This window comes from Aythya ferina, assembly GCF_964211825.1.
Source record: "Aythya ferina genome assembly, chromosome: 29".
Lineage (NCBI taxonomy): Eukaryota > Metazoa > Chordata > Aves > Anseriformes > Anatidae > Aythya > Aythya ferina.
Genome location: NC_140326.1, coordinates 443,530 through 468,596, shown reverse-complemented (window position 1 = coordinate 468,596; position 25,067 = coordinate 443,530). Strand labels below are relative to the sequence as shown.

At 71.9% G+C, this 25,067-nt stretch overlaps 3 protein-coding genes across 7 annotated transcripts; 2 read left to right on the top strand and 1 right to left on the bottom strand.

Annotated features, from left to right (window-relative positions):
• The first annotated feature begins 190 nt into the window (after positions 1-190).
• On the top strand, positions 191-16,316 carry ZBTB7B (zinc finger and BTB domain containing 7B). 5 transcript variants are annotated; one of them, XM_084500346.1, is made up of 3 exons: positions 191-267; positions 13,109-14,121; positions 14,557-16,316. In XM_084500346.1, the coding sequence occupies exons 2-3, from the start codon at positions 13,118-13,120 to the stop codon at positions 14,999-15,001; spliced, it is 1,449 nt and encodes a 482-aa protein (XP_084356472.1). In that variant the 5' UTR covers positions 191-267; positions 13,109-13,117; the 3' UTR covers positions 15,002-16,316. The 5 variants fall into 5 exon arrangements, with proteins under 5 accessions (XP_084356472.1, XP_084356473.1, XP_084356470.1 ...); XM_084500347.1 differs by lacking the exon at positions 191-267 and adding an exon at positions 2,095-2,274; XM_084500344.1 differs by lacking the exon at positions 191-267 and adding an exon at positions 2,269-2,402.
• A 688-nt stretch (positions 16,317-17,004) lies between these two features.
• Positions 17,005-20,702, bottom strand: DCST2 (DC-STAMP domain containing 2; the record flags this gene model as incomplete). Its single annotated transcript, XM_084500500.1, has 15 exons — positions 17,005-17,104; positions 17,185-17,442; positions 17,543-17,636; positions 17,711-17,826; positions 17,934-18,064; positions 18,140-18,240; positions 18,338-18,505; positions 18,625-18,789; positions 18,883-19,040; positions 19,117-19,330; positions 19,446-19,511; positions 19,630-19,824; positions 19,911-20,012; positions 20,141-20,311; positions 20,393-20,702. 15 exons carry the CDS (start codon positions 20,700-20,702, stop codon positions 17,005-17,007), a joined length of 2,349 nt encoding a protein of 782 aa, XP_084356626.1.
• An 87-nt stretch (positions 20,703-20,789) lies between these two features.
• DCST1 (DC-STAMP domain containing 1) lies at positions 20,790-24,561 on the top strand (the record flags this gene model as incomplete). Its single annotated transcript, XM_084500499.1, has 14 exons — positions 20,790-20,889; positions 20,968-21,093; positions 21,168-21,242; positions 21,330-21,458; positions 21,545-21,684; positions 21,758-21,935; positions 22,056-22,199; positions 22,363-22,484; positions 22,562-22,719; positions 22,891-22,990; positions 23,105-23,200; positions 23,279-23,405; positions 23,544-23,660; positions 23,780-24,561. The coding sequence occupies 14 exons, from the start codon at positions 20,790-20,792 to the stop codon at positions 24,559-24,561; spliced, it is 2,394 nt and encodes a 797-aa protein (XP_084356625.1).
• Positions 24,562-25,067: the final 506 nt, after the last annotated feature.

Below are 25,067 nucleotides of genomic sequence, written 5' to 3'. Positions count from 1 at the left end.
CCGGTACCGCGCGGGGCCGCCGGTTCTCCCCCTAGGAAGCGCCCCGAGGGCTCCCGGTGCCGTCGCCCGGGGCACGGCGCGCTCGGCACCCGCGGGGCTCCGCTCCGGGGACCGGCAGTGCCCTCTGCAGGCGGCCGGGCCGGGCCGCGATGACCGCCCGGTCCTTCCTGCCACGCTGCCGGCCCGGCTTAGACGGGGCCTGGCGGCTCCGCGGCCCCCCCCCGGCCCCGCCCGCGCCCCGGTCCGGCCGCGTCCCGGCGGGAGGAGGTGAGCGCGCACCGCGCCGTCGGGGCCGCGCCGCCGGGCCGTAGGGGGGAGGGGGGGGGAGCGCAGCCGCGAGAACCGAGGGCTCCGCCGCCGGCACCGGCAGCGCAACGGCGGGCACCAAAATAGAGCGCAGGCGGCTAAAAATAGCGGCGGGGCCGTCGGGGCGGGGGCTGCGGCCGCGGGTCCCGGGAGGGCGGCGGCGGGGCCCGGCCCGGGGAGCGGGAGAGGCAGCGTCGGTACCGGGGGCTGAGAACGGCGCCGGGGGCCCGGATCCATCCTCCCCCCGCCATCGGCGGCGGGGCTCTGGGGGCTCCCGGAGGACGTGGGGGGGGATCCCCGGGAGACGCGGGGGGGCTCCCCGGGGAAGGGGGGCTCCGGTGCCCGCCGGGGCTGCGGGGAGCGGCAGGCGGCGGGGCCGTGGGAGGCCGGTTTCGGGCCGGTGGGCGGCCGGGCCGAGGCCGCTGCGAGTCGGCGCCGCGGGGCTGGGAGCGGCTTTCGGCGGCAGGCGGCGCGGAGGGGATTTTCTGCGGGGTTCCCCCTCCGCCGCCCCCGCGGGAGCCCCGAGCGGGCCCTGCGGCCCCGGGCCGGCTCCGGTGGGGCGGCCGGGCGGATGGACGGGCGGGCGGGCGGGCGGGCGGAGGTGCTGCTCGCTGCTGCCCGTAGGCGACGGGAGGTGACAGAGGTGCAGGGACGGGCGGGCGGAGGCGAGGCAGGTGGACGGACGGGCAACCGGACGGACGGACCGACGGGCACGGCGGAGATGGGGGCAGCCGCACGCAGCCCCGCGCCCCGGGCACAGCAGCGGCAGGTGCCCGGTACCGGCGGCAGAGGCGGGGCCGGCCGAGGCGGGGGGGGGGAGGCGGGGAGAGGTGGGGCCGCGGGAGGCGGCGGCGGCCCCGGGGGCCGCGGGGCCCGGCCGGGAGCGCTGCGGGGCGGGGGGCGGCCCCGGCGCTGGAGCGGTGCCCCCCGGCGCGGCCCGCCCGCCCCGCTGACATAACGTCTGCGCGGGGCGGTGTTTGCCTTGGCAGCCCCCGGCGGCGGCGGCTCACACTTTCCACCAGCGCCGGGCAGCGGCCGCGGCCGGGCTCTGAGTCAGGAGCGCTCCGGGGGGGGGCCGGGGTGAAGCGAGGTGAGCGCCGGGCCGGGCCGGGCCGGGCCGTGCCGCTGCTGCCTCCCGGGGACCGGCGGCGCCCAAACAGGTTGTGCGGGGCCCCCGCCCAGGCACCTGCGGAGGGGCCGCTCCGGGAGGGCCGGGGGGGGTTGGGGGGGGCGCCGCCGCCGCGCCCTGCCCTGCCCGCACCGGCAGCCGGGGGGGCCGCCCCGCCGCGCCAGCCCCACCGGGCCCGGTTCTGCGGTCCCGGTTCTCCGCCCTGCGCTCCCCGCTCCCCGTTTTCGCTCGACGCCGCCGCCCCCCCCCCGGTGCAGCCGGGGCCCGAGCGGGGCGCGTCCGGGCGGAGCGGGGCGGGCCCGGCCGCAAACGGGCGGAGCGCGCTCGGCGCCTGGCACCGGGCGAGGCGCGGCCGGGCCGTGCCGGGCTCCCTCCACCGGGGGGCGGCGGGGCGGCCCCGGGGCCGTCCGAGCGCGGCCCCGTTAACCGCCCCCCCCCCCGCCCCCCCCGGCCGCGCCGCCTCCCTGCGCCTCTGACTCAGCTCTTCCTCCCCCCCACTCCCCGGGGCCGGCCCCGGCCGCGGCCGCGGCTCCGCCGCCCGCACCCCCCCACCCCCCCCCGCCGCCCCCGGGGGGGGGGCCGCGCCGCCGCCCGCAGGGCCCCCGCCCTCCCGGGGGTGTGCCGGGGCTGAGGGGCGGCCCCCCCCGCCAATGGCAGCCCGGGAGCGCGGCGCGCCGCCCAATGACCGGCCCGGGGCGGGCGCTTCCTGGTGCCCGGCGGCGGCGGCCGGGGGGGGGGCGGGCGGGGCCGGCGGCGGCAGGTGAAGGCGGAGGCGGGGCCGCGGCCCCGGGACCGGCCGCAGCTCGGGCGCGGCGGCGGCGGCGGGGCGGGGCGCGCAGGTGAGCGCCGGGCGCGCAGGTGAGCGGCGGCGGGGGCGCGGGCGGGCGGACGGACGGAGCGCACGGACCGACCCGACCGACGGCTCGCAGCGGAGGAGCGACCGGCGCCCGCCCGCAGCCCGGCCCCGGTGAGTGGCGCGGCTCGGGCCGGCCCCGCTCCCGCCCCGCGCGGGGCTGCCGGTGCCTCTCGCTCCGCCGCAGGTGCTCGGGCAGGTGCGGCCGCCGCGAGCCCCGGGGCCGGCGGCTCCGCTCCTGGTGCGCGCCGGGAGCGGCGAGCCCGGGAGCCGCCGCCGCCGGCCCCGCCGTGCCCGGCCGCCCGCCGCGGCTCCGCGCTGGGGCCGCCGGACGTGGACACGTCGCCGGGCCGGGTGCCAGGCGCGGGGGGGGAGAGCGCGGGGGGGGGCGGCTCGGGCCGGGCACGCGTGGGTTGCGCGCACCGGGCGCTCGCTCCCTGCGCGCACCGGGCCCGGCTCCGGGGGAATTCCCCGCAGCGAGGAGTGCGGGAAGCCGGTGACAAGGGCAGGTCCCCGCCGCCTGCCAGGCCTCTGGCCGCGGCCCCGGTTTCCCGCACCGGAGCTCGGGGGGGGCGCTCCGGGTGCTCGGCCCCCGCGTGCGGCCGTGCCGCGGCCCTGCCCGGCCCCCCAGCGGCTGGGCCGCCCCCCCCCCTGCTGCTGCCCAAGACCCTCAGCCACGTCCCAGGGTGTGTGGGCACGGGGGCTGCTTGGAGCCCCCGCTGCTCTCCCGTCACCCTGGGGGTCTGGGGCCAGCCGTGGCACGGCACGCGGTGTCCCCGTGTCCTGGCACACCGTGCCGTGCTGCAGGGCCTGCCGGGGACCTGCCCGGGCCTGGCGAGCTGGCAGCCACGGCACCCGCCTTCGTGATGGAGAAAGGGAGCTGCTGCCCCTGCCGGGGGCGAAACGGGGCCCTGGCCATGGTTCCCTTCATCCGGCCACAGCCGTGGGTCTGCAGGGGGGTGCCCACCCCACCCGGCTGCCCCGTGGCACCCGCCGAGCGTTGGGACCGGTGGACTCTGCCCCGCACGCACCCAGCCCTGCTGTAATTGTTCCCACCCGGGCTGGCTGCCCCCAGCCTGGTGTTTGTCCAGGGGCGGGGTGCGGTATTTACCCTCCCGCCGCGGCCGCCCCGGCCTGCGCCAGACGAGGGCTGCCGTCTTGGGCTGCGGCTGCCCTTGACCGGGGGCTGCTCACGCTGGGCAAGGGGACGCGGGACTGGGCTTGGTGTGGGCTGGTGTCCGGGCACCTGCGTTCCCTCACAGCGGCGAGGCTGGAGGTCCGGGTGCTCCCTTCCCCAGCTGCATCCTGTGCGTTGGGGTGAGTTTCGCCGTGCCTCAGTTTCCCCTGCTGGAGCTGGGCTGGCAGCTCTCCCCAGCACGGCTCCAGCTGCGTGTTTGGGGCAGGGGGCATAGGCTGGCGGTACCGGCGGAGGTGTGCGGGCTGGCCTCAGGGTTTGAGGCTGTGGTGGTGATGCCAGGGCCGGGCACGGAGGGAGGGGTTGGGCTCAGGAACTTGAACTTGGAGCCTGGAGAAAAGGAAGCTGTGGGGTAGGGGAGGGGTGTGGGGCAGCAGGACTGGGCTGCCCGTGGTGGTCTGGGGGCTTGGCGTGGAGAGAAGGGGCTGCTCAGGCTGGGGTGCCTGTGCTGGGGAGGGGGGCGCACGCAGCGGGTGAGGCTGGGGCGGGGGGTGGTGACGGGTGGGTGGGGGACATCGGTGGCTGCATCCTGGGGAGGCTCAGAGCCACCCGTGCAGGGACAACCCCCCACCAGTCAGTGCCAAGCCCGAGGCTGTGGAAGCGCAGCTCTGCCAGCTGCTGCTGAGCACCCTCTGTGCACACGTGGCACGAGTGCGAAGGCCCCGAGCGTGCAGGGGGAGGGCAGTGGGCGCAGCTGGGGGTGCGGGGCAGCCCCTGCGCTCTGGCCCTGGAGGGGGTGGCTGCTGCCCCGTGCGTGGAGCAGGAACTTCTCCTTCGGGGCGGGCGGTGGATGATGAAACCACAGAGAAATCTCTCCTGGCAGCATGCTGGCTGCTCGCGGGAGCCCCCGAGAGTGCGCGAGCTCCCCCCGTGCTGCGGCCTTGCCATAGTAACCCCAGTGCGGGAGCCAGCGGGGTGCCGGGGGTGGGAGCCGGGCTCCCTTCTCCGCACCCGCCCGGCTCCCCGAGGCAGCGCCGGCGTCCCCCGACATGCCCCGGGAGCTGCGTGTCCACACCCCGGCGAGCCCCAGGGCGGCCGGAGGACCCGGCGAGGGGCTGGGCTGAGACCCGTCGAACTCGCTTCGTGCCAGGGAGGTGACGCTCGGGTGGCCGCGCGGGCGGTGGGGGAGGCGGCCGTGCCTGCTGCGGAGCTGTCCCCAGCTGCGGCCGGTGACCTTCAGCGCGCCCAGGGCCCCGCCGTGCTCCGTGCCCCGGGTGCGGCCGACCCGGCCACGTGCACGCCGGTGCCGTAGGGAGCCGCGGGCCCTGGCGCCCTGTGCCCCTGGGGAGCCGCTGGCGTGACTTGGCGGGGCTGTGGGCGGGCGGGGGGACCGAGCCGTGGTGAGGGAAAATGAAAGCAGGTGATGCGGAAGGAGAAGTAGGTCAGGCGAGCGCTGGCCTCTCCCGGCAGGCTCGGCTGCGCTGCGTGCTCCGCTCTGCCCTGGCTGTCCCTGCCGCGTCCCCAGGCCCCATGGGCAGCGGCTGGAGGCAGCGGTGAGTACGGGGTCCTGCCGCGGGGCGCTGGGTCCCTGGCGGTGCAGGCGCTGGATGCTGCCCACCCTGGGTGCCAATGGGCCGGGGAACGCTGCGATGCCTTGGCCGCTCTGCTGCGGTGCTGTCCCCGGCTGTCCCCGTGCCGGGTTCCCCCCAGCAGCACTGGGGGCTGTGGTGAAGATGGGCAGGAGGATGTTCTGCTCTGGGGGCTGAGATGGGGAGGGGAAGGGGATTCCCGTCCCTCTGGGGCTGCATGGGAGCGAGCTGGCTCAGTGGGGGCATCCCGGCCGGGTTGCTGCAGGGCTGGGGACAGCGTGGGGACAGTCCCACGTGCGGTGACCTGGCTCCGTGTCCTGCTGCCCCAGCTCCGCTCCATCGCAGGCACGGGTCAGGGTCTGTCGTGCCCCCTGAGGTGGGGGGGGCCTGGCCGGGGGTCTCACTGTTGGTGCTGTGCGGGCTGGGGGGGCTGTGCCAGGCTCAGCCTCGTTGGCAGCGCTAAGTGGGCTCGGGGGGGATTAGGGCCGCCCGCTCCCTCCCTTCCTCCCCCAGGATCATCCGTGGGCAGCGGGGAGCTGGAGGCAGGCAGCTGCCGTGGGGGCGGAAGCTGGGCTATTTCGGGGGGTTTAAGGGGGGGCTGCGGGCTGGCACTGTCCTTGCCGGGTGACCCCACGGGGACCAGCCCCGTCCCAGTGCCGGGATGGAGCACTGGAGCCCATCCTGCTCCGGTTCCATCGCTTGGTTCCCCGGGGTGCCGTGAGGACAGGGTCCCACGTGGGGGGAGGAGATGTCACCAGCCTGTGGCACCCCCCCAGGGCCACACAGTGCAGCAGGACCTGGGGGTCTGGCTGTCCTCCAAGGGGCTCCCGTGACTGTCTGCGTGCTGCGGGGCGAGCGGGAGCGGAGCCGCCTGGCCCTGCACTCCCCAGCGCCGGCTGTCCCACGCTGTAAGGCTGGTGGAATCTGGTCCTGCTGCCCCTGACTCTCAGTAGCCAGAACGTGGCTCCTGGAGGGTGCCTGGGGCTCGCTGCTGCCCGTGGGGGCCCCGGGCAGGGTGTGGGCAGCCGCCCCACGGAGTGGGCTGGGCTGTGGGACCCAGACCACAATGGGGCCCCTCTCGGCGCTGGCCTGGGTACCGAAGGCCCAATTTGGAGCCGTGTGAGCGCCTCTCACCCTGGACAAGCCCAAACCTCAGCCCCAACCCTTCCCTGCCCTGGCAGACGCCCGTGGGTGGGTTTCACTCTGCGCTGGGGCGATCCGATGCAGTGTTTGCTGTTGACCATTTCCTTCCTGTTCCCCCCTTCAAGCTCCGTTTCGGCAACCCCTTCCTTCCTTGCTTCCTTCCTTCTGCCTGCTGGTGCCTCCGCGTGGCCCCGCTCCTCGTGCCACCCCAGCAGGGTGCAGCTGGGGACAGCCGAAGCGTCCGGCCTCGCGTGGCCTCTCCCCTGCCCTTGGGACGTCCCAGGACAGCCGCGCTCGGAGCGGGGAGCTCCGGGGAGACCCACAGAGGCTGCACGCCCCCAGCCACCTCTGCCCCATCCGCTGCTGGACGCGCAGGTAGCAGTGGGGCCGTGTGTCCCAACAGGTCAGGGCCCCACATTTTGGGGTGTGGAGCGGGAGAGGTGGAGATGCCCATTGGGGTGCTGTGGCTGGATGTCCGTCCTGCCTCGGGGACAGGGGCTGGTGCTGTGCTGGAGCCAGGCCTGGCCAAGGACGTGCCCTGTCCCTATCCCGTGGGGAATGGGGGTTTGGGCATCTCCAGCCAGTGCCATCATTGGTGGCACCAGCCACGCTGAGGACGGATGAGGGTCAGTCCCTCGTTCCAGAGGCCAGCACCCCGCTTCTTCAATAACCCCTTGCCCGCTGGGTGGACCGAGAGCTCCACGGGTGGGCACCCCCCGTGCCCCCCAGCTGGGCAGAGCGGCCCCGTGGGGCTGGCGATGGCGCGGGGGAGGTTGCAACACCCCCAGGGTGGGGGGGCCGCGGTGAGTCACCCCCAGCGGGGCCTGGCCACCAGCGGGAACCCTGAGTCAGGGCTGCGTGCCCATGCCGTGCCCCTCCCTGCCCGCCTCGCCCACCTTATCTCCCGCCCTTAGCACCTGGCACACCTGGGCCAGGGGGGGCTGGCGCCGTTCCCCTCCTTTATGGGGAGCAAAGGGCAGGCGGAGGGTTGGCAGGCAGGTGCCACGCTCCCTCCCTCCCGGGGCTGCTGGTGTGGGGCTGTGCCCACTGCCATGTCCTGCCAGCCCCGAGCATCGTGGTGTGCTGGGGAGGGCTGCTGGCACCGTGAGCAGCGGGGGCCTGCCCGATCCGTGGCACGGCTGCGCCCTGCCTGGCGCACGGTGCCCATGAAGGCGAGATGCTGGCGTGGCTGCTGCCCCTCTGCACGCCTGCTGCCCGCCCGTGTGGTCGGGCTCTTGCACAACACAGCTCGGCTCTTTCCGAGAACGTTGCTGGGGCCAGAGGCCCCCTCCCTTACGGCTGGGGCGGCCGCGCCAGCGCAGCGCTCTTCCCCTTTCTGCCAGGCCTCATGCCATGGCCAGCGCAGCTCCCGGGTGCTGGCACGGCCACCCATGGCCTCAGCCAGGCTCGGGGGGGGGGAGCAGCCCCTGGCACGGCCCTGGCCGGGTGCTGAGCTGGTGTGGGCGGCCGGGGCGGATGCTGGGTGCTGGCGGTGGGGTGTGGGGAGCGCTCCTTGGGCTGCTAATTGCTGTTTAGCCGGGGACGCAGAGGGTGTAATTATGGGGGCATTGCGAGAACCCTAAGCCTGCCCCAGGCAGCGGAGCAGGGGGCTGAGCAGGGGGTGTGGGGCCGGGCAGCGGGGAGCTGGGCCCCGTGGGTGCCCCTGCCTGGCTTGCGGAGGAGACCGAGCGACGCCAGGTGCCCGGGGCCATCCGCAAGCCCCTTCCCCAGGTCGTGGCATGTGCAGCCCTTTGTGCCAGGGTGCTGGTGGCCGGGCTCCCCGTGCCACCCGCCTTGGCCAGGCCGTGGCACGGCGGGACCCGGGGCGGCGCGGCGGTGTCGGGGCTGCCTTTGGGGGCAGAGCGGGACGTGCATGTGCAGGGCTGGGGGGCGGCTCCGGGGCAGGCCATGGCACGCCGCACCGAGCCCAGCCCTGCGGTGGCAGCCCCGCTCCCGCCGAGCGCAGGCGCCCTCCTGGCTTGGCCAGGGCCGGCCGCGGCCAGCGGCGAGCACCCAGCGCCCTGCCCCGGGGCGGCGGGAGGGCGAGGGCCCGGCCGACGCCTCGGCACGGGGGGCCGGTGAGGTGGGGAGGGGATGCCCGCGGTGCGGGGCGCACGGTCCCAGCGTCGCTGGGAATTTCCTCCAGCGGGAGGGTGCCGGGGCTGCCCCCTGCCCGGTTCCGGGTTGGCGCCCCGGCCGCGGTGCCGGTTGCAGAAGGGTTAATGCTGTGTGTGTTCTGGGAAGCGGGGCTGGGAGGTGCGTGACCCGGGGTGTGGGCGTCAACTCCTTTTGAGGTGGGATCCGCGCTGAAGTGCAGCGGGGAGCGGGGCCAAGTTCACACAGCACCCTGCCTTCCCCTCCCTGCCGCTCGCGGGCCGTGGACCCAACGGCGGCGGAGCACCGAGCCACGCGGGGACACGCGCCAGGTGAGCCGTGCGCCCACCCGCCGCCGGCCACGGCGGAGACGGTGCCAGGTGGCCCTTGGGGAGCCGGCAGGGCCCTGGCACAGCCGGGTGTGGGGAGGGCACCGGGGCACCGGTTGGGAGGCTGCCGGGCTGGCCGGCGGGATGCTGGCGTCAACCGAGCCCTGCACCGCCCTCGCTGCCACTGGGATGGGGAGGGACGGGATGGGTGGCGAGGTGCGGGTCACCTCGGTGTCCCCGCTTGGCAGAGTGGGACCCGCGCCCCATAGCAGTGGTGCCGGGCGCGCCTCTGCCTGGCACGGGCAGTGGGGAAGGCTTTGGCAGCAGGACGGGGCTGTGCTGCCAGGCTGGGGCCCGCGGGCAGGGGGATGGAGCGGGCTCCCAGCTGCTGGTCCCCACTGCAGGTGCTGGGATCGGCGGTGGCGATGCCACCGGGCCGGCCGTGCCACCACGACGGGGCTGCCCATGCCTGGAGCCTGGCCCCGGTCTTGGGTGCGCACAGAGGCAGAGCTGGGCCACGATGCTCGGGCGCTTTGGTGCTGAAGGCTGGGCTCTGGGTGCGCGCCTGTGGCCGCGGGGCACTCGCTACTTGCGGGGACCAGGAGCTCTCCGGGTGTCACTGCGGGCTGGGAGGAGCTGGGGGGGGTGCGCAGGGAGCTGTGGGGCTGCTGGTGGGGCGGCTGCTGTGGGGCTCACCCCCCCTCAATACAGGGCGGGTGGGTTCTGTTTGTTCTCTTGTCTCTTCAAACCATTTCCTTTCTTGTGTGCTCGCTGTTTTCTTCTTTCAAAGAGCGGGACCGCTTCCCCAGCCCACGTCCGGGCTCCCCTTCGGCATCGGGACCCCCAGCTGCACCTCTGGTGCGTGCCCCTTTGGGGACCACCAGCTCGGCCAGACCCTGATCCATCCATTTCATTGCAGTTGGCAGCGGGGCTGTGCAGACCCCGTCCCGCAGCCATGCCACCCCCCATGCCCCACGGCGTGGGCGCCTCGGCCGCCGCTGCTCCCTGCAGGCTTTGGGCAGGGTGACGGGTGGGTGGGGGGACGCCCGGCCACCTGAGTCCCCTTCCCACCTCCCAAAGGGCGAGGGGCCCCTCTGGGGCGAGGGGCCGGGGCCCGATGCGCTGCCTGGTGCTGCGCTCACCTTCCTGGGTGACTCATTCTCCCCGGTGCGGCTGTGAAGTCCCTCGACAGCGTTTCAGCTCTTGTTAATGAGAGCAGCAGCACCCAGGAGCAGCCCGGAGCCGCGTACCCCGGGACCCCCACAACCCCTCATCCTCCTGCCCACAGCAGGGAACAGGCAGAGGCCATGGGGTCCCCGCTCCCACCTGGGTCTGCTGGCCCCGTGGCCGGGTGCTGGATGGGTTCTGCGGGGGGGAACGCAGCCGGTTCCTGCGCCGGGTGGGTGCTGGCTGCCAGGTGCCGCGGGGCCGGCAGCGGCTGGGATGTCAGGGTGACCCGGGAGCCATTGTTCCTGCTGCAGCATGCCCTGGGCATGGGAGCCGGCTCGGCGTGGGGAGCAACCCCCCCTTTTTCCCCAGCCCTGTGCAGCTGCGGAGGGCAAAACGGGCCCAGCTGCGGGCATTGACGTAACCGAGAAAGTGCTGGCTCGGTGGGGGCACGGGCAATGCTGCCAGCCCCTTCCCCAGCTGGCTGCACCCCGCCGCATCGTCCCCCAGCACCGGCCAGGGGACCCTGCCGTGCAGGGGGGGCTGGGGGTGGCTCTGGCTCCCTCACACCTTGCCCCCCCCCATTTCCTTATCGCCGCTGCGATCTCCTCAATGGCACCCGCTCAGCATGTGACTTCGCTCCAGTGGGGAGGATGCGCGGGGGGGGGGGGGGTGTCGGGGAAGAAGCAGTAACGGGCGGTTTGGTGCGATGGAAAATCCCCCTCCTGCCACCTCTTCGCCCCCGCCCTGCCCCAGCGCGGGTCGCTCGTCCGCAGGCATCCGGCCCCAGTGGCAGCTCCCGGGGGTCCCGGCTCCTTCACCCCGGCCCTCAAATGGTGCCTCCGAGGAGCTCTGCAGCACCCGGGCTGCTCCCGCGGACAGGGCGCTTGAGCTCGGGTTCCTGCGCGCACCCCATAGCACGGCGAGGCTGCCAGAGGGATGCTGAACAGAGGCCGCGTGTGGGCCTCGGAGCCCCCCCCGGTGCAGCTGGGGCCTCGGGTGCTGCAAGGGGCCCGTGGCGAAGCAGCACCCCAAAGGGGAGCGTGCCAGCGGTGCCAGCCCCGGCCCTGCAAACAGGAAGAGCCGTACGAGCGCATCGTGCCCGGATGTCTCGAGGGGCTGGGGGTGCTGGAGGGCACGTGGGGACCTGGAGCAGCAGGTGCCTCCTGCTGCCGTCACGTTTGTTCAGGGGATGCAGCGAGCGATGGACGAAGGAGGGCACGAGCAGGCTGCCTCGCTCTGCCAGCGTTTCCTGCCCTGCTTTGCTCCCGTCCATCTGTCCTGCCATTGCATCCAGTAGCAGTGCGTGCCACCCGTCCCAGGACAGCCGGTGCTCAGCCTGCCTGCTCCAGCCCCGGGGTGCTGCAGGTAGCGCTCGATGGACACTGTGTCCCTGTCCCCCCCCCCCCAAGGGCCACCCGAGCCCCGGCACAGGGCGCTCACCTCCCATAATCCTCCCCCCGCTGCTAATCCTGCCTAATCTCATCGGGGGCTGTCACTGCCTGTTGGCTCCCAGCGCCCTGATGGCTTAATCGCCCCTAATCCGCTCGCCCCCACCTCAGCGGGCAGCGGGGACCTGGGGAACAGCGCAGGGCGCGCGGCGGTGGGCACCGCAGGGTGGGTACGGGGAGGAGGGGGGGGGGCACAGGATTTCAGTGGCGCCGGCGTCCCGGGCGGTCGGCACTGCCCGGCTCCCAGTTTCAGGGGCGGCTGCCGCCTGCCCTGCCGGTCGGGCCTGCTCGGCAGCGGCTGGGGCGGCTCCACAGCCGGTTGCTCCGGGGCCGTTCCCAGCCGCCTGCCGAGGCAGCCCCAGCTGGCGGGCGCCCAAGCGCAGGGAGCGGCCGGCGTGGGGATGGGCCCCTGTGCCGGGGGCCCGCCGGCCGCGCCGCCCCTCGGCGGGCAAGAGGGGGCACGTCCCCCGCGCCCGCCGACGGCACCGCGCGGCTTGGCACGGCCGTCCCGGCGCGGCAGGGTTCGGTTCGGAGCGGCTTGGCCTGGCACGGTGGGGACGGGCACGGCTTGGCGCTGTCCGGCGGTGCCATGTGCAGCCAGGGCTGTGCTTAGCGTGGTGTGGCACAGCACTGCTGGGTGTGCGGGCATGGCCATGCCATGCTCTTGGCATTGCCTTTGCCAAGGGTTGTGGCCACCAGGCAGACCCCTCACCCCGGTGCCACCGAGCATCCAGAGGGCTGGGACAGCCTTGCTGGTGGCTGAGCACCGGGGCCATGTCCTGGCTGCAGCTCCGGAGCTCCTGCAGCCACCGTCCCATGCCCAGGGCTGGGGATAGCAACAGGGCTCCCTCATCCCATGTGTCCATCGCCCTCTGAGCACCAGCACCAGTAGCTGGCCGTGGCCACGAGTGCTGCTGTGTGCTGGGTGCCTGCACGTCCCCTCCTTGCTGCTCCGTGGGGACCCGGCGCTGGTGGTGCCCCTGTGCTGGGCACAGCCTGCCCCGCGGTGCCGCTGGCCCGGGAAGGCCTCGGTGCTGGGTTTATGGCTGCGTTGACGTAAAGCCCTGCCAGTTGCAGCGTGGGAAAGGCCCTGCTCACGCAGGCAGGGCTTGGCTGGGCGAGGAGCGGCCCCGGGCTGGGGCAAAGGGGGAGGGAGGGGGCTGGGCCCCCACTGGGAGCGGGGGCAGGAACCGGCGCTTGTGCTGATCCTAATCTGCCGTGGCAGGAAGCGTGGCCCGTGTTCCCAGCTCGGCTGGGCTCTGCGGGGCGGCCCCCGGCCCTCGGGGCCCTCTTCCCGGCACTCGCCCGCCCACCCGCGCCCGCCGCCGGCGAGGCCCACGTTCCCAGGACGGGGTGCCGGGAGCCGGCGGCTGCGCCCGGCCGGGCTTGGGGGCCGCAGGGGGTGGGCTGGCGCAGGAAGCGCCGCGCCTCGGCACCGTTCAAAGGCACCGCGCCGAGATTTCCCCCTTTGCTGTGGTCGCGCGGGGGGCGGCGCGGGCGGCTGGGTGCTGGCGGCAGAGGAAGTGCAGGGGGCTGCGGCGGGGGGCCCGCCGCCCACCAACCTCACAGCGGGGGGCGAGGGCAGCCCCCGCGGCACGGCTGCCTCAATGTGGCGGGGAAGGTTCGGTGTCCAACCCAAACCCAAGGCCTTGGCGGTGCCAAGCCGTGCACCCCTCCAGCCCCAAGCACCCCGCTGCTGGGGGCACCCTGCCCCTGGTGCGTTCCTCAACAGCAGGGGGTTTCCTTGCCCCCCCGGCTCTGCAGCAGAGCTGACACTTCAGCCACAAAGTTTCCTCCGAGCGCCATCTTCCCCCCGCCTCCCGTCAGCCCTCTGCGCCGTCAGCACCCCATGGCTCTGAGCACCCAAGGGCGCTGCCCGGTGCTGAGCCCCCTTGGCTTCTGCTTCCCGCAGGTGAGGACGATGGCGAGCCCGGAGGACGACCTCATTGGCATCCCCTTCCCCGAGCACAGCAGCGAGCTGCTGAGCAGCCTGAACGAGCAGCGGCAGCTCGGGGTGCTCTGCGACGTCACCATCAAGACGCAGGGGCTGGAGTACCGCACGCACCGGGCTGTGCTGGCCGCCTGCAGCCGCTACTTCAAGAAGCTGTTTGCGGGGCAGGGGCCGGGGCAGGAGGTCTGCGAGCTGGACTTTGTAGGGCCGGAGGCGCTGGGCGCGCTGCTGGAATTTGCCTACACGGCCACGCTCACCATCAGCAGCGCCAACATGGGCGAGGTGCTGCAGGCTGCCCAGCTGCTGGAAATACCGTGCGTGATCGCTGCCTGCGTGGAAATCCTACAGGGCAGCGGGCTGGAGGCGCCCGGCCCCGATGATGGCGACTGCGAGCGGGCTCGCCGCTACCTGGAGGCCTTCGCCACCCTCCCCGAGGACGAGGTGCCCACCCTGCCACCCGCCCGCCCCGTTGCCCGCCGCAGCAAGAAGACCCGCAAGTTCCTGCAAGCCCGTGGCTCCCGGCTCAACAACCACACCGAGGAGCTGCCCGCCGAGGCCGAGGGGTACGACAGCCCCCTGCCACCTCCCCAGCCGCCCTCGCCCCCGCTGCCCCCTCTGCCTGAGGGCCTGGTCCAGACCTACGAGAGCTACGAGATGCCCGAGGAAGAGGAGCTGCCCCCGCACCCCTTCCCCTTCCCGTACCAGCCGCCCCTGTCCCCCGAGGAGGGCGGCTCCGACGAGGACGCCATCGACCCCGACCTCATGGCGTACCTGAGCTCGCTGCACCACGAGTCGCTGGCGTCCGGGCTGGATACGCCCGACAAGCTGGTGCGCAAGCGCCGCTCGCAGATGCCCCAGGAGTGCCCTGTCTGCCACAAGGTCATCCACGGCGCGGGCAAGCTGCCCCGCCACATGCGCACGCACACGGGCGAGAAGCCCTTCGCCTGCCAGGTCTGCGGGGTCCGCTTCACACGGTGAGTGCTGCCGGCCTGACCCCCTCCCTGCCCTGCCTCGGGGGTCCCTGGGGTACCCTGTGACACGTCCTCTTCCAGCCCCTGTGGCTCCTGGTGTCCCTGTGGCATCCCTAGGACACGTTTCCCCTGGGATGCACACCTGCCTGGGGGGGCTTTGGTCTCTGTGCACCCCAGCCAGGCAGCAGGGATGTGGTCTCCTGTCCTGCCCTGCCAGAGCACCCCGACCCCACGTGTCCCATGCACTCCGCTGGGATGCTCGTGCTGCCCCCAAGCCCATCCTTGCTCTGGGGATGCCTGTGCCACCCCCTGGCACATCATTGTCCCATGGGTGCCCCTGCTGTCCCCACAGCACATCCCTGCCCTGGTGTGCGCTGCCATCCCGGCAGTCGCTGCCCGGGGGTGCCTGCCACCCTGCTGACCTCTCCCCCTCCCCAGGAACGACAAGCTGAAGATCCACATGCGCAAGCACACGGGCGAGCGGCCCTACTCCTGCCAGCACTGCAGCGCCCGCTTCCTGCACAGCTACGACCTGAAGAACCACATGCACCTGCACACGGGCGCCCGGCCCTACGAGTGCAACGTCTGCCACAAGGCCTTCGCCAAGGACGACCACCTCCAGCGGCACCTCAAGGGCCAGAACTGCCTGGAGGTGCGGACGCGCCGCCGCCGCCGCGACGAGCCCCCGCCGCCGCCCGCCGGGCCCCCGGGGCTCGACCTCTCCAACGGGCGCCTGGACGGGCTGCGCCTCTCCCTCGCCCATTACTGGGGGCCGGCGAGGCCCGACGAGGAGGAGGAAGAGCCCGAGCCCGAGCCCGAGCCCGAGCCGGAGCCCGACGAGGGGCCGCAGCCGGACGGCGCCGTGCCCGTGGAGTCGGCGTAGGAGCCGCCGCGGCCGCCCCGACGGAGCGCGCCGGGGGGCGGCGGGCCGAGCCGAGCCGAGCCGGACCGGGCCGGGCCGGGCCGTAGCGAGCCGAGCTGAGCCGGGCCGGGCCGTACCGGGCCGGGCCGTGCCCGCCGGGCGGGGGGGGAGGCGCGGCGCCGGCCCGCCTGGGTCCCCCGGGCAGCCCCGGGCGCGCTGCCCCGCCGCCGCCGCGCCCCGCCGCGCCTCCCGACGGGGTTTCTGTTCCTGTTTTTCCCGTCACGGTTTGTTCTGAATTATGCAAAAGGGGGAAACTCCCCCCCTGGCGGATTTGCACAATGGGGCGGGGGGGGGGCCCCCTCGTCGCCGCCCCCCTCCGACCCGGGGCGCCCCCGCCGCCGCGCCCCCCTCCGAACCCCGACTTCCCGGGGCGCCCCCGCCGCCGTTCCCGGGACGCCGGAGCCGCCGGGAAGGGACCGGCCCCGGGCCGGGAGGGGCCGCACCGCCCTCCCCGGGGCCGCCCCCCCCATCCCCGGTAACCGGGAGCGCGGCCGGGGGCGGGACCCGGCCGGCGGGGGGGCGCCCCCTGGCGGCCCCCCCCCCCCCTCCGCGGCACCGGCCGGGGGGGGTTTCCCCGCCCGCTCGGCCCGCGCTGTACATAGCTTGTCCCCGGAGCCCCCCCAGCCCACCCCCGCAGGCCCCCGGCCCGAGCAGCCCCCCCCTCCCCGGCGAGCCCCCTCGCCCCTGCACTCCCGGCTGCTTTCTCTGGTTGCACTATTCCGGGTGAGCCCCCCCCGGCCCCCCTCCCGCCTTCCTCCCCCCCCCCCCCCCGCGACGCCCCGGCCCTGTGGGACCCCTTCCCCGGGGTGGCCGGGCCCCCGCGGTCACCCCTCTGCCCTTTGCACATGCCCCCAGGGCGCAGACCCCCCCGGCACGCCCGGGGGGCAGGGGACCGGCACTATTTGCCTAAAATAAGAGTTTATCTATATTTAAAAAGATGATGTAATATATTCCCCCCCCTTCCACCCCCCCCTCCCCATGCCCCTCCGCTGCTGCCCGCCAGCGCTGCCTGGCCTCTGCGTGTCTGTCCCTTGCCATGGGGTGACGGGAGGGGTGATGGGGACGGGGGGGGGGTTGGCTCCTGTCATGGCTTTAAAGTGCCTTATGGTGAACTTGAAATCTTCGGCTACTTGAACCTCTCTGGTGTAAGAAACCAAATGAAATAATCCGCGGGCGGCCGCGCCCCCCGCGCCGCCGGGTCGCGTCTTTTTGTTGTTTGTTTGTTTGTTTGTTTTTTTAAACGAAGGCTGCTTGATAATAAACAGAGAAGCAGGGATCCCGTGCGCCCCCCCGTCTGTCTGTCCAGCCCCCCCCCCCCACACCAGTACAGCTCTGCATGGGGTTGGGGACACCACAGGGCACAGTGGGGCTGGAGACATCACCGTGATAGGGCTGGGGACATCACGGTGATGGGGCTGGGGACACTGCAGGGATGGAGATGGAGCCATGTTAGGGCTGGGGACACTGGGGGGACACAGAGGGGGCAGGGGGCACTGCTGGGATGGAGGTGGAGGCACAGTGGGGTTGGGAATAGCGTGAGGACCAGGGCACCGTGCGGCTGGGGACATCACGGGGACAGAGGTGGGAGAGCCACCAGGATGGAGGAGGGGGAGCAATAAGGTTGGGGACAGGGATGGGGCTGGGGGCACCATGGGGACAGGGCTGGGGGCACCGTGAGGGATGGGGACGGGGTTACAGCAGGGCTGGGGACAGCGCAGGGCTGGGGCTCGGAGCTGGGGGTGCAATGAGGGGGGAGGACGGGGCCACTGCAGCGATGCCAGACACCAGCTTGGGGCATGAGGACACTGCTGGCTTGAAGACCGGGTGCTTTATTCACCAACCCCTCCCCACCTGCCCCAGCAGCTCACGGCTTCCACTGCACTGCTGGGGCTCCGGCCACATTCCCAGAGCCTTGCGCTGTGTCCCCGCAGCCCCCAAGCCGTCTGCGCGGCACCGTCCTGCCGTCACCCGGCCCTGCCCTCGCTGCTGGGCGGCTGCAGGACCCTCACCTCCTCCAGCTCGCTGCCGCTGCCCTCGGGCTGCTCCTGGTAGCTGAAATCAAGGCTGGGAGGGGATGGGGAGGGCAGAGCAGCATCAGGGACCCGCACCCCCATGTCCCCAAGGCCACCTCTCCCAGTCCTCACCTGGAGAAGGAGCTGTCCTCACCAGGCACCCCGTAGCTGTCCCCATCGCTCTCCTCGCTCGCCTCCTCCTTCAGCCGGGCTCGCAGCTGGGCCAACAACTCAGGGGGCAGGCGGCGGGCTCCCCCTTGGCCCCCCGCCACCTCCTGGATGCGCTGCCTCAGCAGCCGCCCTTGCTCCCGCAGCTCCTCCTGCTCGTGGCCCCGCAGCGTCCGCAGCGCTCCCAGCCACAGCCCCACCGTCTCCTCGTCGCTGGAGTCCCTGTAGGGAGAGGGCAGAGAAAGCCCCCCCCATCCCACAAACCCACGGGATGTCCCCAGCTCCACGCCTTCCCCCGTGTCCCCCCCCCCAGCCTGCTCACATCTCCTCGTCCCCCATGTCCTTGTAGCTCAGGGGACCCATGCAGATGGAGCAGACGTTGTTCAGGGTCTGGTGGCACTCTCTGCAGTACAGCCCTGGAGGGACAGCAAGCAGGGTGGGGTAGGTGTGTGTGCGTGGGGGGGCTCCTGCCCCTTCTCCCACTGCCCACCTTTGCAGTCAGGTGTGATGCACGCGATGAAGTCCTTCTGCTCCGCCATCCCGCAGGCCAGGCAGTGTTTCCTTTGGATGCCCAGGAGCCGAACCAGCCGGGCAAAGGCAGGCACCCTGCAGGAAGGAACGGGGACAGCTCAGTGGGGACAGGGCAAAGCCACCCTGGGGGTTGTCACCGAGCTCCAGCAGTGCCCAGCAAGGTGCGTAATGGGGACACTTGCCTGGAGGTGAGGAAGAGGAGCAGATTGCCTTGCGCAGCATCCCCCGAGTTCATCCTCACTGCCTCGCGCAGGGCACGCACCAGCCCTGCCCGCCGTGCCAGGATGGTGTTGTAGAGGAAGGACGTCCGCTCCTGGGCACGAAGGTGACAGGAGGGTGAGGGCAAGCGGCTGCTGGGGGTGGGAGCGCCTTGGTGGGGGCTTCTCACCTGCTCACGAGCCGGGTAGTAAGCGGCACACACCACCCGCCGCAGGCGTCCCACGTGGTTGCCGAAGATGGCAACGAAGAGGCAGATGCCGTACAGGATGCCTGCAAAGAAGGGATGGGTCATGCCGTGGTGATCCCCCCCCCATCTCCTTACACCCTGCACGGGGTGCGGGCACCCCCTGCCCGGCCCCTCGGTCACCCATGCTGATGTAGGCGCCATAGTCAGGCTCCACGGGCTGCAGGAGGCACCGCTGGGAGAGCACCGAGACGTTGCCCTGCTGCAGCACGTCGAAGGCAGACACCAGGTCCTGGAAGATCTCACTGGTGTAGCCCGTCCCGTCCACGCTGACGGCCAGCATCGCCGGGGCTGTGGGGTGGCTGAGTCAGGGGCATGGAGGGACCCCAAAACCTCATCCCCGAGCCAGCAAAGCAGAAAGGGGGAGGGGGGGGGGCAGGGAAGGGCTCAGGCCAGGGACACCCACTCACCTCTCGCAACGATCTCGCCCTGCATCTGGTGCCGCACCAGGTCGAGCAGCCAGAAGAGGCTGTAGTCGGCCAGCACCAGGCTCAGCCCCAGCAGCACGTGCCGCAGCACCCCCGTCAGCTCCAGCACATAGCGGCGCCGCTCCTGCTGCGAGAGCCACGGCATCCCTGGGCGGGCACGGGAGCACCGTGAGGCTGTGCCATGCCGGGACCCCCCCTGGCTCCACGGCACAGGGGGACCCTCCCCACCTTAGGGCTCACCGGGGTGGATGTAGCGGTCGCTCTCCCAGAAGTTCAGGGGCAGCACGGTGGGTTTGCCCTGCTCAGCTCGCTGCACGTCCATGTCCATGAAGCGCTGCGTGATGTAGACGTTGTCGAAGGTGTCGTCCCGCAGGTACCGGTGGCGGTACCGCAGCGCCCTGGGGAGGGTGTGGGGTGCTGGGCACGGCTCGCTGGGCTCCCCGAGCCCCCGGAGCACAGCCCCAGCACCCTCACTTCAGGTACAGGTAGAGGATGGCGCAGGAGGAGGCGTATGCGAAGAGACCCACGACCTGGCGGGTGGGCTCCAGGCGCCGGCTCACGCCCTCCATGATGTCCAGGGCCACATCAGCCAGGGTCTTGCTGGAGTTGAGGCTGATGTCGAAGTGGTGCACGGCCGAGATGTTGAACTCGAACTCCCTGCGCACGCGGTCCAGCGCTCTGCTGAGGGCTGCGGGGGTGGCAAGGAGCGGGGCAGTGCTGGGGGTCAGGGTGAGAGAGACAGAAAAGGGGAAATGGGGGGCACAGGGGGGTCCCCAACCCCCCGGCAGTGTCAGGATGCTCACGGGCTGCGATCGTCTTCTTGAGGAAGGACTGGATGTACTGGGGGATGATGCAGAAGAGGAGGCCAACTGCGGAAAGGGGAGGCTTTGCCAGGGTGGGGCAGGCAGCAGTGGGGTAGGCAGCGGTTGTGGCTCTGCCCTGCTGTGCCCCCCTCACCACAGAGGGGCCGGGGGGGGATGTACGCACCGTTGGCCAGGCCACAGAGCGGCCTGAAGGTGATGATGATGTAGCAGAGGAAGAAGAGGAAGGAGAGCGCGCGCTCGCAGTTGTCCTTGGCCTCCTCAAAGAGGCGCAGGCAGCGGCGGAACGGCGTGCCCAGCTCCTGGTTGCACAGCTCGCCCACGCTGGCCAGCCAGCGCCACACGTTGCGCAGGGCTCGGGCTGCGGGCAGGGAGAGGGCAATGGGGACAGGGACCGGGGGCTCGGGGGGTGATGAGGCTGGGGGCAGCCCGGGAGCCCCCACGCACCGACGTGGCTCACGGAGTCCATGATGGAGCGGAAGAACTTGCGCACGCGGTCGCCCACCACCTTGGCTTTCTGGGCAATGTCCTTGATTTTGGCCAGCACTTCTGCGGAGAGCAGGGCCCTGAGCGCACCTCGAGGGTTGTGGGCAGCCCAGGACCGGCCAGCACTGCCCACCTCCTCCCACACCCCGGGGAAAGCCCCCCCCGTTCCCCCAATCCCCCTCCCATCTCACTCAGCAGTGGCTCCCGGGCACGTTGCAGCCTCTCGGCCGTCTGGTTGAGGGCGAGCTCAGCACCGCACGACAGGGACTCGGCGGCCCGGGAGAAGTTGTGCAGGATGTTGGTGCAGGGCCCCTGCACAGCCATGCCCAGCGCCAGCAGCAGCAGCAGCATCTTGCCCTCCCCTGTGGGGACAGGGTGGCCCTGGGGCTCTGCGGGGGGCTGGCACCTCCCGTGCCCCCCGCTGCGGGACCCCGGCTGCTTACTGGTGAAGATGTGGGGCAGCGTGAGCAGCACGGAGACGCGCACCTTGATGGAGAAGGCCATGCCCAGCCCCAGCGCCGTGCCCAGGCTGATGGTGGTGACCAGGCAGTACCAGAGGTTGCCGCTCTGCGCCAGCAGGACCAGGGCCCCGTACAGGCTGGCCAGGGCCATGCCCAGCGCGAAGCCAGCGGTGCTGCGGGCCACCTCCCGCACCTTGCTGTCCTCCTCCAGCCAGCGCTTCTGCCGCGGCTGCCTGCCCCAGGCCCTCTTTGCCCAGCCCCGGAGCCTCTTCAGCCCCATGACTGGCTCCATGCTCGGGTCTCTGAGGCTCCCGGTGCGGTTCCTGCAACCGATGCTGCCGGTGGAACGGCAACGGGCGGCTCACAACACAGCGGTTCCATGGGAGCACCCGCCCGTTACTGGGACGAGCACCGAGCCACGGAGCTGGAGAGCATGGCTGGCACGGAGGCACACGGGAGGCAGAAGCCACCCAACACGAGTGAGGGCCTCTCCTGCCCGGCTCCTGGCCCCACGGGATGCAGGCGAGGGCAGGGCTGATGCTTCCCTCCCCACCCAGCCCTGAAGCGAGCAGCGGTCATGCTGCTGCCCACCTCGTGCAGCCAGTTCCTCTGGAGCCGGCCAGACCAGCACCGCGGCACCAAATTCTTCCTTGGTGCCAGCATTGGGAGCCTCCTCGGCCTTGGTGAGTGTGTCCCGGTGCAGGGCACAGAGGGCTTTTTGGCACCAGGGACTCGGGGCACTGTGTGGGTGTTTCAGGGCTCTGCCAGCTCCTCATTGTCCCCATGAACCTCTCGGAGACGCGCAAGGTGCAGCTGACGTGCGGGCTGGCAGGTGAGGATGGAGCTGGGGGGAGGCACGGGACGATGGGCGCCATTGGTCCCCCGTGGGGCCATGGGGACAGCTCTCTGCTCCCCGCAGGGGTGACTGCACTGGGCTGGGCCACGTCCCCACACATCCGCTGCGCCAGCCTGCTGGTGGCCCCCAAGTTCCTGGGCAAGGAGGGTCGGGTCTTCGTCCTCTCCTTCGTCCTTGCTGCTATCTACAACGGTAGGGACCCCCACCCGCTGCCCTCGCAGGGTCCCTGGTTTTGGGGTGGGGGGGTGGGTGGTCTGAGCCAGCCCTGCCTGCACCAGGGCCCGTGGCCAACGTGTGGCACAACCTGGACGAGGTGATCCGTGCAGTGGGCTGCGTGACGGAGCTGCAGGTCAACCACAGCCGCCACCTCTGGCGGGTGTCCACGGTGCCGCTGCGCATGGTGATGGAGGACATGGTGGTGAGGCTGCGGGGCGGGGGGCGGCGGGAGGGGGCCGGGGGGCGCGGGGCCGAGCCGCTCCCCCCTCCTGCAGCGTGGTGGGCAGAAGCTGGACGCCGAGACGCAGAACATCTCGCGCGCCTTCGTGGAGCTCAACGAGGAGGTGGCCAGCGAGGAGGGGTACGACCTGAAGCAGGGCGAGCACACGGACTCGCAGGCTGGGCTCAGCACCCAGAAGCTGTACGAAATGAAAACCAAACTGCGCTGCACCTGTGAGTGGAGCCCGGTGCTCACCCCCACAAGCCCTGGGTGGTTCACGGCTGCAAGCGAGCACGGGTCGGGGCACAGGGGAGACGTGCGCTGAGCTGAGCCCCCCACATCTGCCCCCCCAGATGTGGTGGACCAGGCCATGCAGCGGTGCCGGGACTGGTTTGACAAGAAGCACAAGGCTTGCATGGCGCTTATCGTCGTGCCCCTCATCAGCCACCTCCTCTGCTTGCCCATGAAGTTCAAGTTCCTCTGCCACATCGTCAAGGGTGGGTGACGGGGGGGGCCCAGCCCCGGCCTCCCACGGGGGAGCTGCTCCGGGAGCTCAGCCCCCTTTGCCAGACCCCTTGGATGTGAGCCCCAGCCTGTGCCGGGGAGGCGCCAGGGGGATCCCCCACTGATGCCAGTGCTGTCCCCTCCGTGCCCCCCCAGTCATGCACAGCTGGTGCTGGGACAGGATCCCTGTTGAGGGCAACTTTGGGCAGATGTACGACATGCTGAACAACTCCGTCAACAACCTCAGCCAGCACTTCAGTGCCAAAGTGGTCGTACAGGTGGGCGCCCACCCCATCCACCCGGTGCTGGGGCCGGGGCAGGATCGTGCCTGACCCCACGCCCCCCCCCGCTGCAGGAGGAGCACCACGAGATGCTGGTGGGCATCAACGTGTCCGGGGAGCAGATCGTGGAGGAGGTGACCTCGCAGATCCAGCAGCACAGCGCCCGCCTGGGCCAGGCCTTCTCCTTCTTCCGCCTGCTGCTCTCCTTCACCTTCCTCCTTGTCTTCATCTCGTGAGCCGTGGGCTGGGCTGGCTGAGCCCTGGGGCTGGGGGCTGGGAGGGCACGGAGGGATGGGAACCTCCCTTAGGGACAGGAATGGTGGGCTGTGAACACACAGGGGGTGCTGGGTGGGGGGGTGGTTCAGCTGCCCCCTGCCTCCCTCGGGACCCCCTCTCTTCCCAGGGCGTTCTCCTACACCAAGAAGTACTGCCAGGACATCTGCTTTGACAACCTCTACATCACCACCTATTTCCGCCAGATCGACGCCCGTCGCAAAAAGCAGGTGAGGGGGGAGATGGGGCAGGGGGTCCCCCCCAGTCAGGGGTCCCTGCCACCCCCTGGTCCTCCCGGGCCCCCCCAGGGCTGTACTGAGCCCCCCTGCTCTCCCCTCTCCCAGAACAAGCGGACGCTGCTGCCGCTGCGCCGGGCGGAGATCCCCACCGTGATCTTTCCGTGCCGCCTGGCCATGCAGCCCCGCGAGCTGCAGAGCGTGGTGAGGGGCTGGAGGGGGGGCTGGGGGAGTGGGGTTGGGGTGCCAGGGGCAGGTCGTGGAGGACCCCGCTCCCCGCAGGTGCTGGAGCTGCTGGAGTGCATCCCGCCCCTGCTCCTGCTGCTGCTCGCCTGGGGCCTGGACCACACGCTCTACACCATGCTGAGCATCATCCACCAGCACTCCTTCGTGCAGTACTCCTTCCGCAGTGAGACCCGGCCCCACAGCCCCCGGGGGGCAGCTCCCAGCCCCACAGCCCCATGGCAAAGCCTTTACCCCCCCCCCACCTGCCTCCCCAGCCCCCAGCCTTGCCACACAGCCCCCACGTGCCCCCGTTCCCCCGCAGGCAGCCACCACTTGTCCGTGCACGTGACGGGCACGTCCCTGATGGCTCGGCTCCTGCGGAGCACCATCGGGTCCCTGAACACCTCCTCCGACACGGAGCTGGAGACGTCCAACTTCGGTGAGGGCCCCCCTGGGGATTTATCCCTGGAGATGGGGCGGGGATGGGAGCCCCCCTAGGCTCCCTGGCCTGGCTGCTCCCACCCACGAGAGCTGCTCAGTGCCACTGTCGGTCTCCAGTCTGCCTGCCGCAGCCCCGGGGCATGACGCAGCAGCAGTACATAGACAGCTGCCTGCCCCTGGCCGTGCTGGTGCTGCTGTGCCTGCTCCAGGTCTACATGTACCGCCTGCGCCGCGCCATCGCCGCCTTCTACTTCCCCAAGGTGAGCGGTGGCACCGACCCCAGAACCCCAGACCCCGCTCATCCCCAGGGGCTCCATTTTTTTGGGGGGGACTCACAGCCTGTGCCCGGCGCAGCGGGAGAAGAGCCGCGTGCTCTACCTCTACAACAAGCTGCTGCGGCAGCGGCACTGCTTCGTCCGCCTGCAGAGGAAGCGCATCGCCCGGCGGGCACGCCGCTACCCAGCCCTGGTGAGCGGGGACGGGGGCACAGGGTTGGCACCACACCAGGGAGCTGGGCCCCCCCTGCCTACGCCAGGATGGGCAGCGCAGGGTGTCCCCCGCTCCCTGGGTCCATCCTATTTGCCCCATTGGGGTGGCCGGTCCTCCCCACGGGGCAGCTGGAGCCCCACGTGTCCCCGTCCCTGCTGCAGGGGACGTCCCTGCTGGAGTGGTGCTGCCGGCGCTGGCCGCGACTGCGCCGCTGGGTGCGCCAGCCGTGCACGGTGTGCGGGGAGCCCGAGTCCCCCCGGGACCACCAGGCCTGCCCCTCGTCTGCCTGTGGTGCCACGTACTGCGGGCCCTGCTGGAGGGACGTGGGCCGTGTGTGCCCCGCCTGCACCCCTGGGGACCACGGCCTCTCTGAGGACAGCAGCGAGGAGCAGGAGGGGTACGCGGCCTGAGGGCGCCCGGCACCCTGCAATAAACACTGAGTGTCCCCCCCCCAAAGTGAGTGGTGAGGTCTGTGGGGTGACGTGCTCTGAGGGTGCGGGGCCTTGGTGTAGGGGGTGGTGAAAGCGGGGGTCTCTGCTGCACAGGGTGACAAAGGTGGGGGGCTCTGGGGTATGGGGTGGGGTGGTTGGGAGCCCACAGTGCATGAGGTGGTAAAGGTGGGGGTCTCCAGTGTACAGGGTGATGAAGGTGGGGGTCTCCAGCGTATGGGGTGATGGAGGCAGGGGGCTCTGGTATACAGGATGGTGAAAGTGGGGATCCACAGCATGTGAGATGATGAAGGTGAGGGTCTCCAGCATATGGGGTGATGAAGCTGAGGGACTCCAGCATACAGGGTGATGAGGGTGGGGGCCTCTGCTGTATGGGGTGATGAAGGTGGGGGTCTCCAGTGTATGGGGTATTGAAATTAAGGGTCTCCAGCACATGGGGTGATGGAGGCAGGAGGCTCTGGTATACA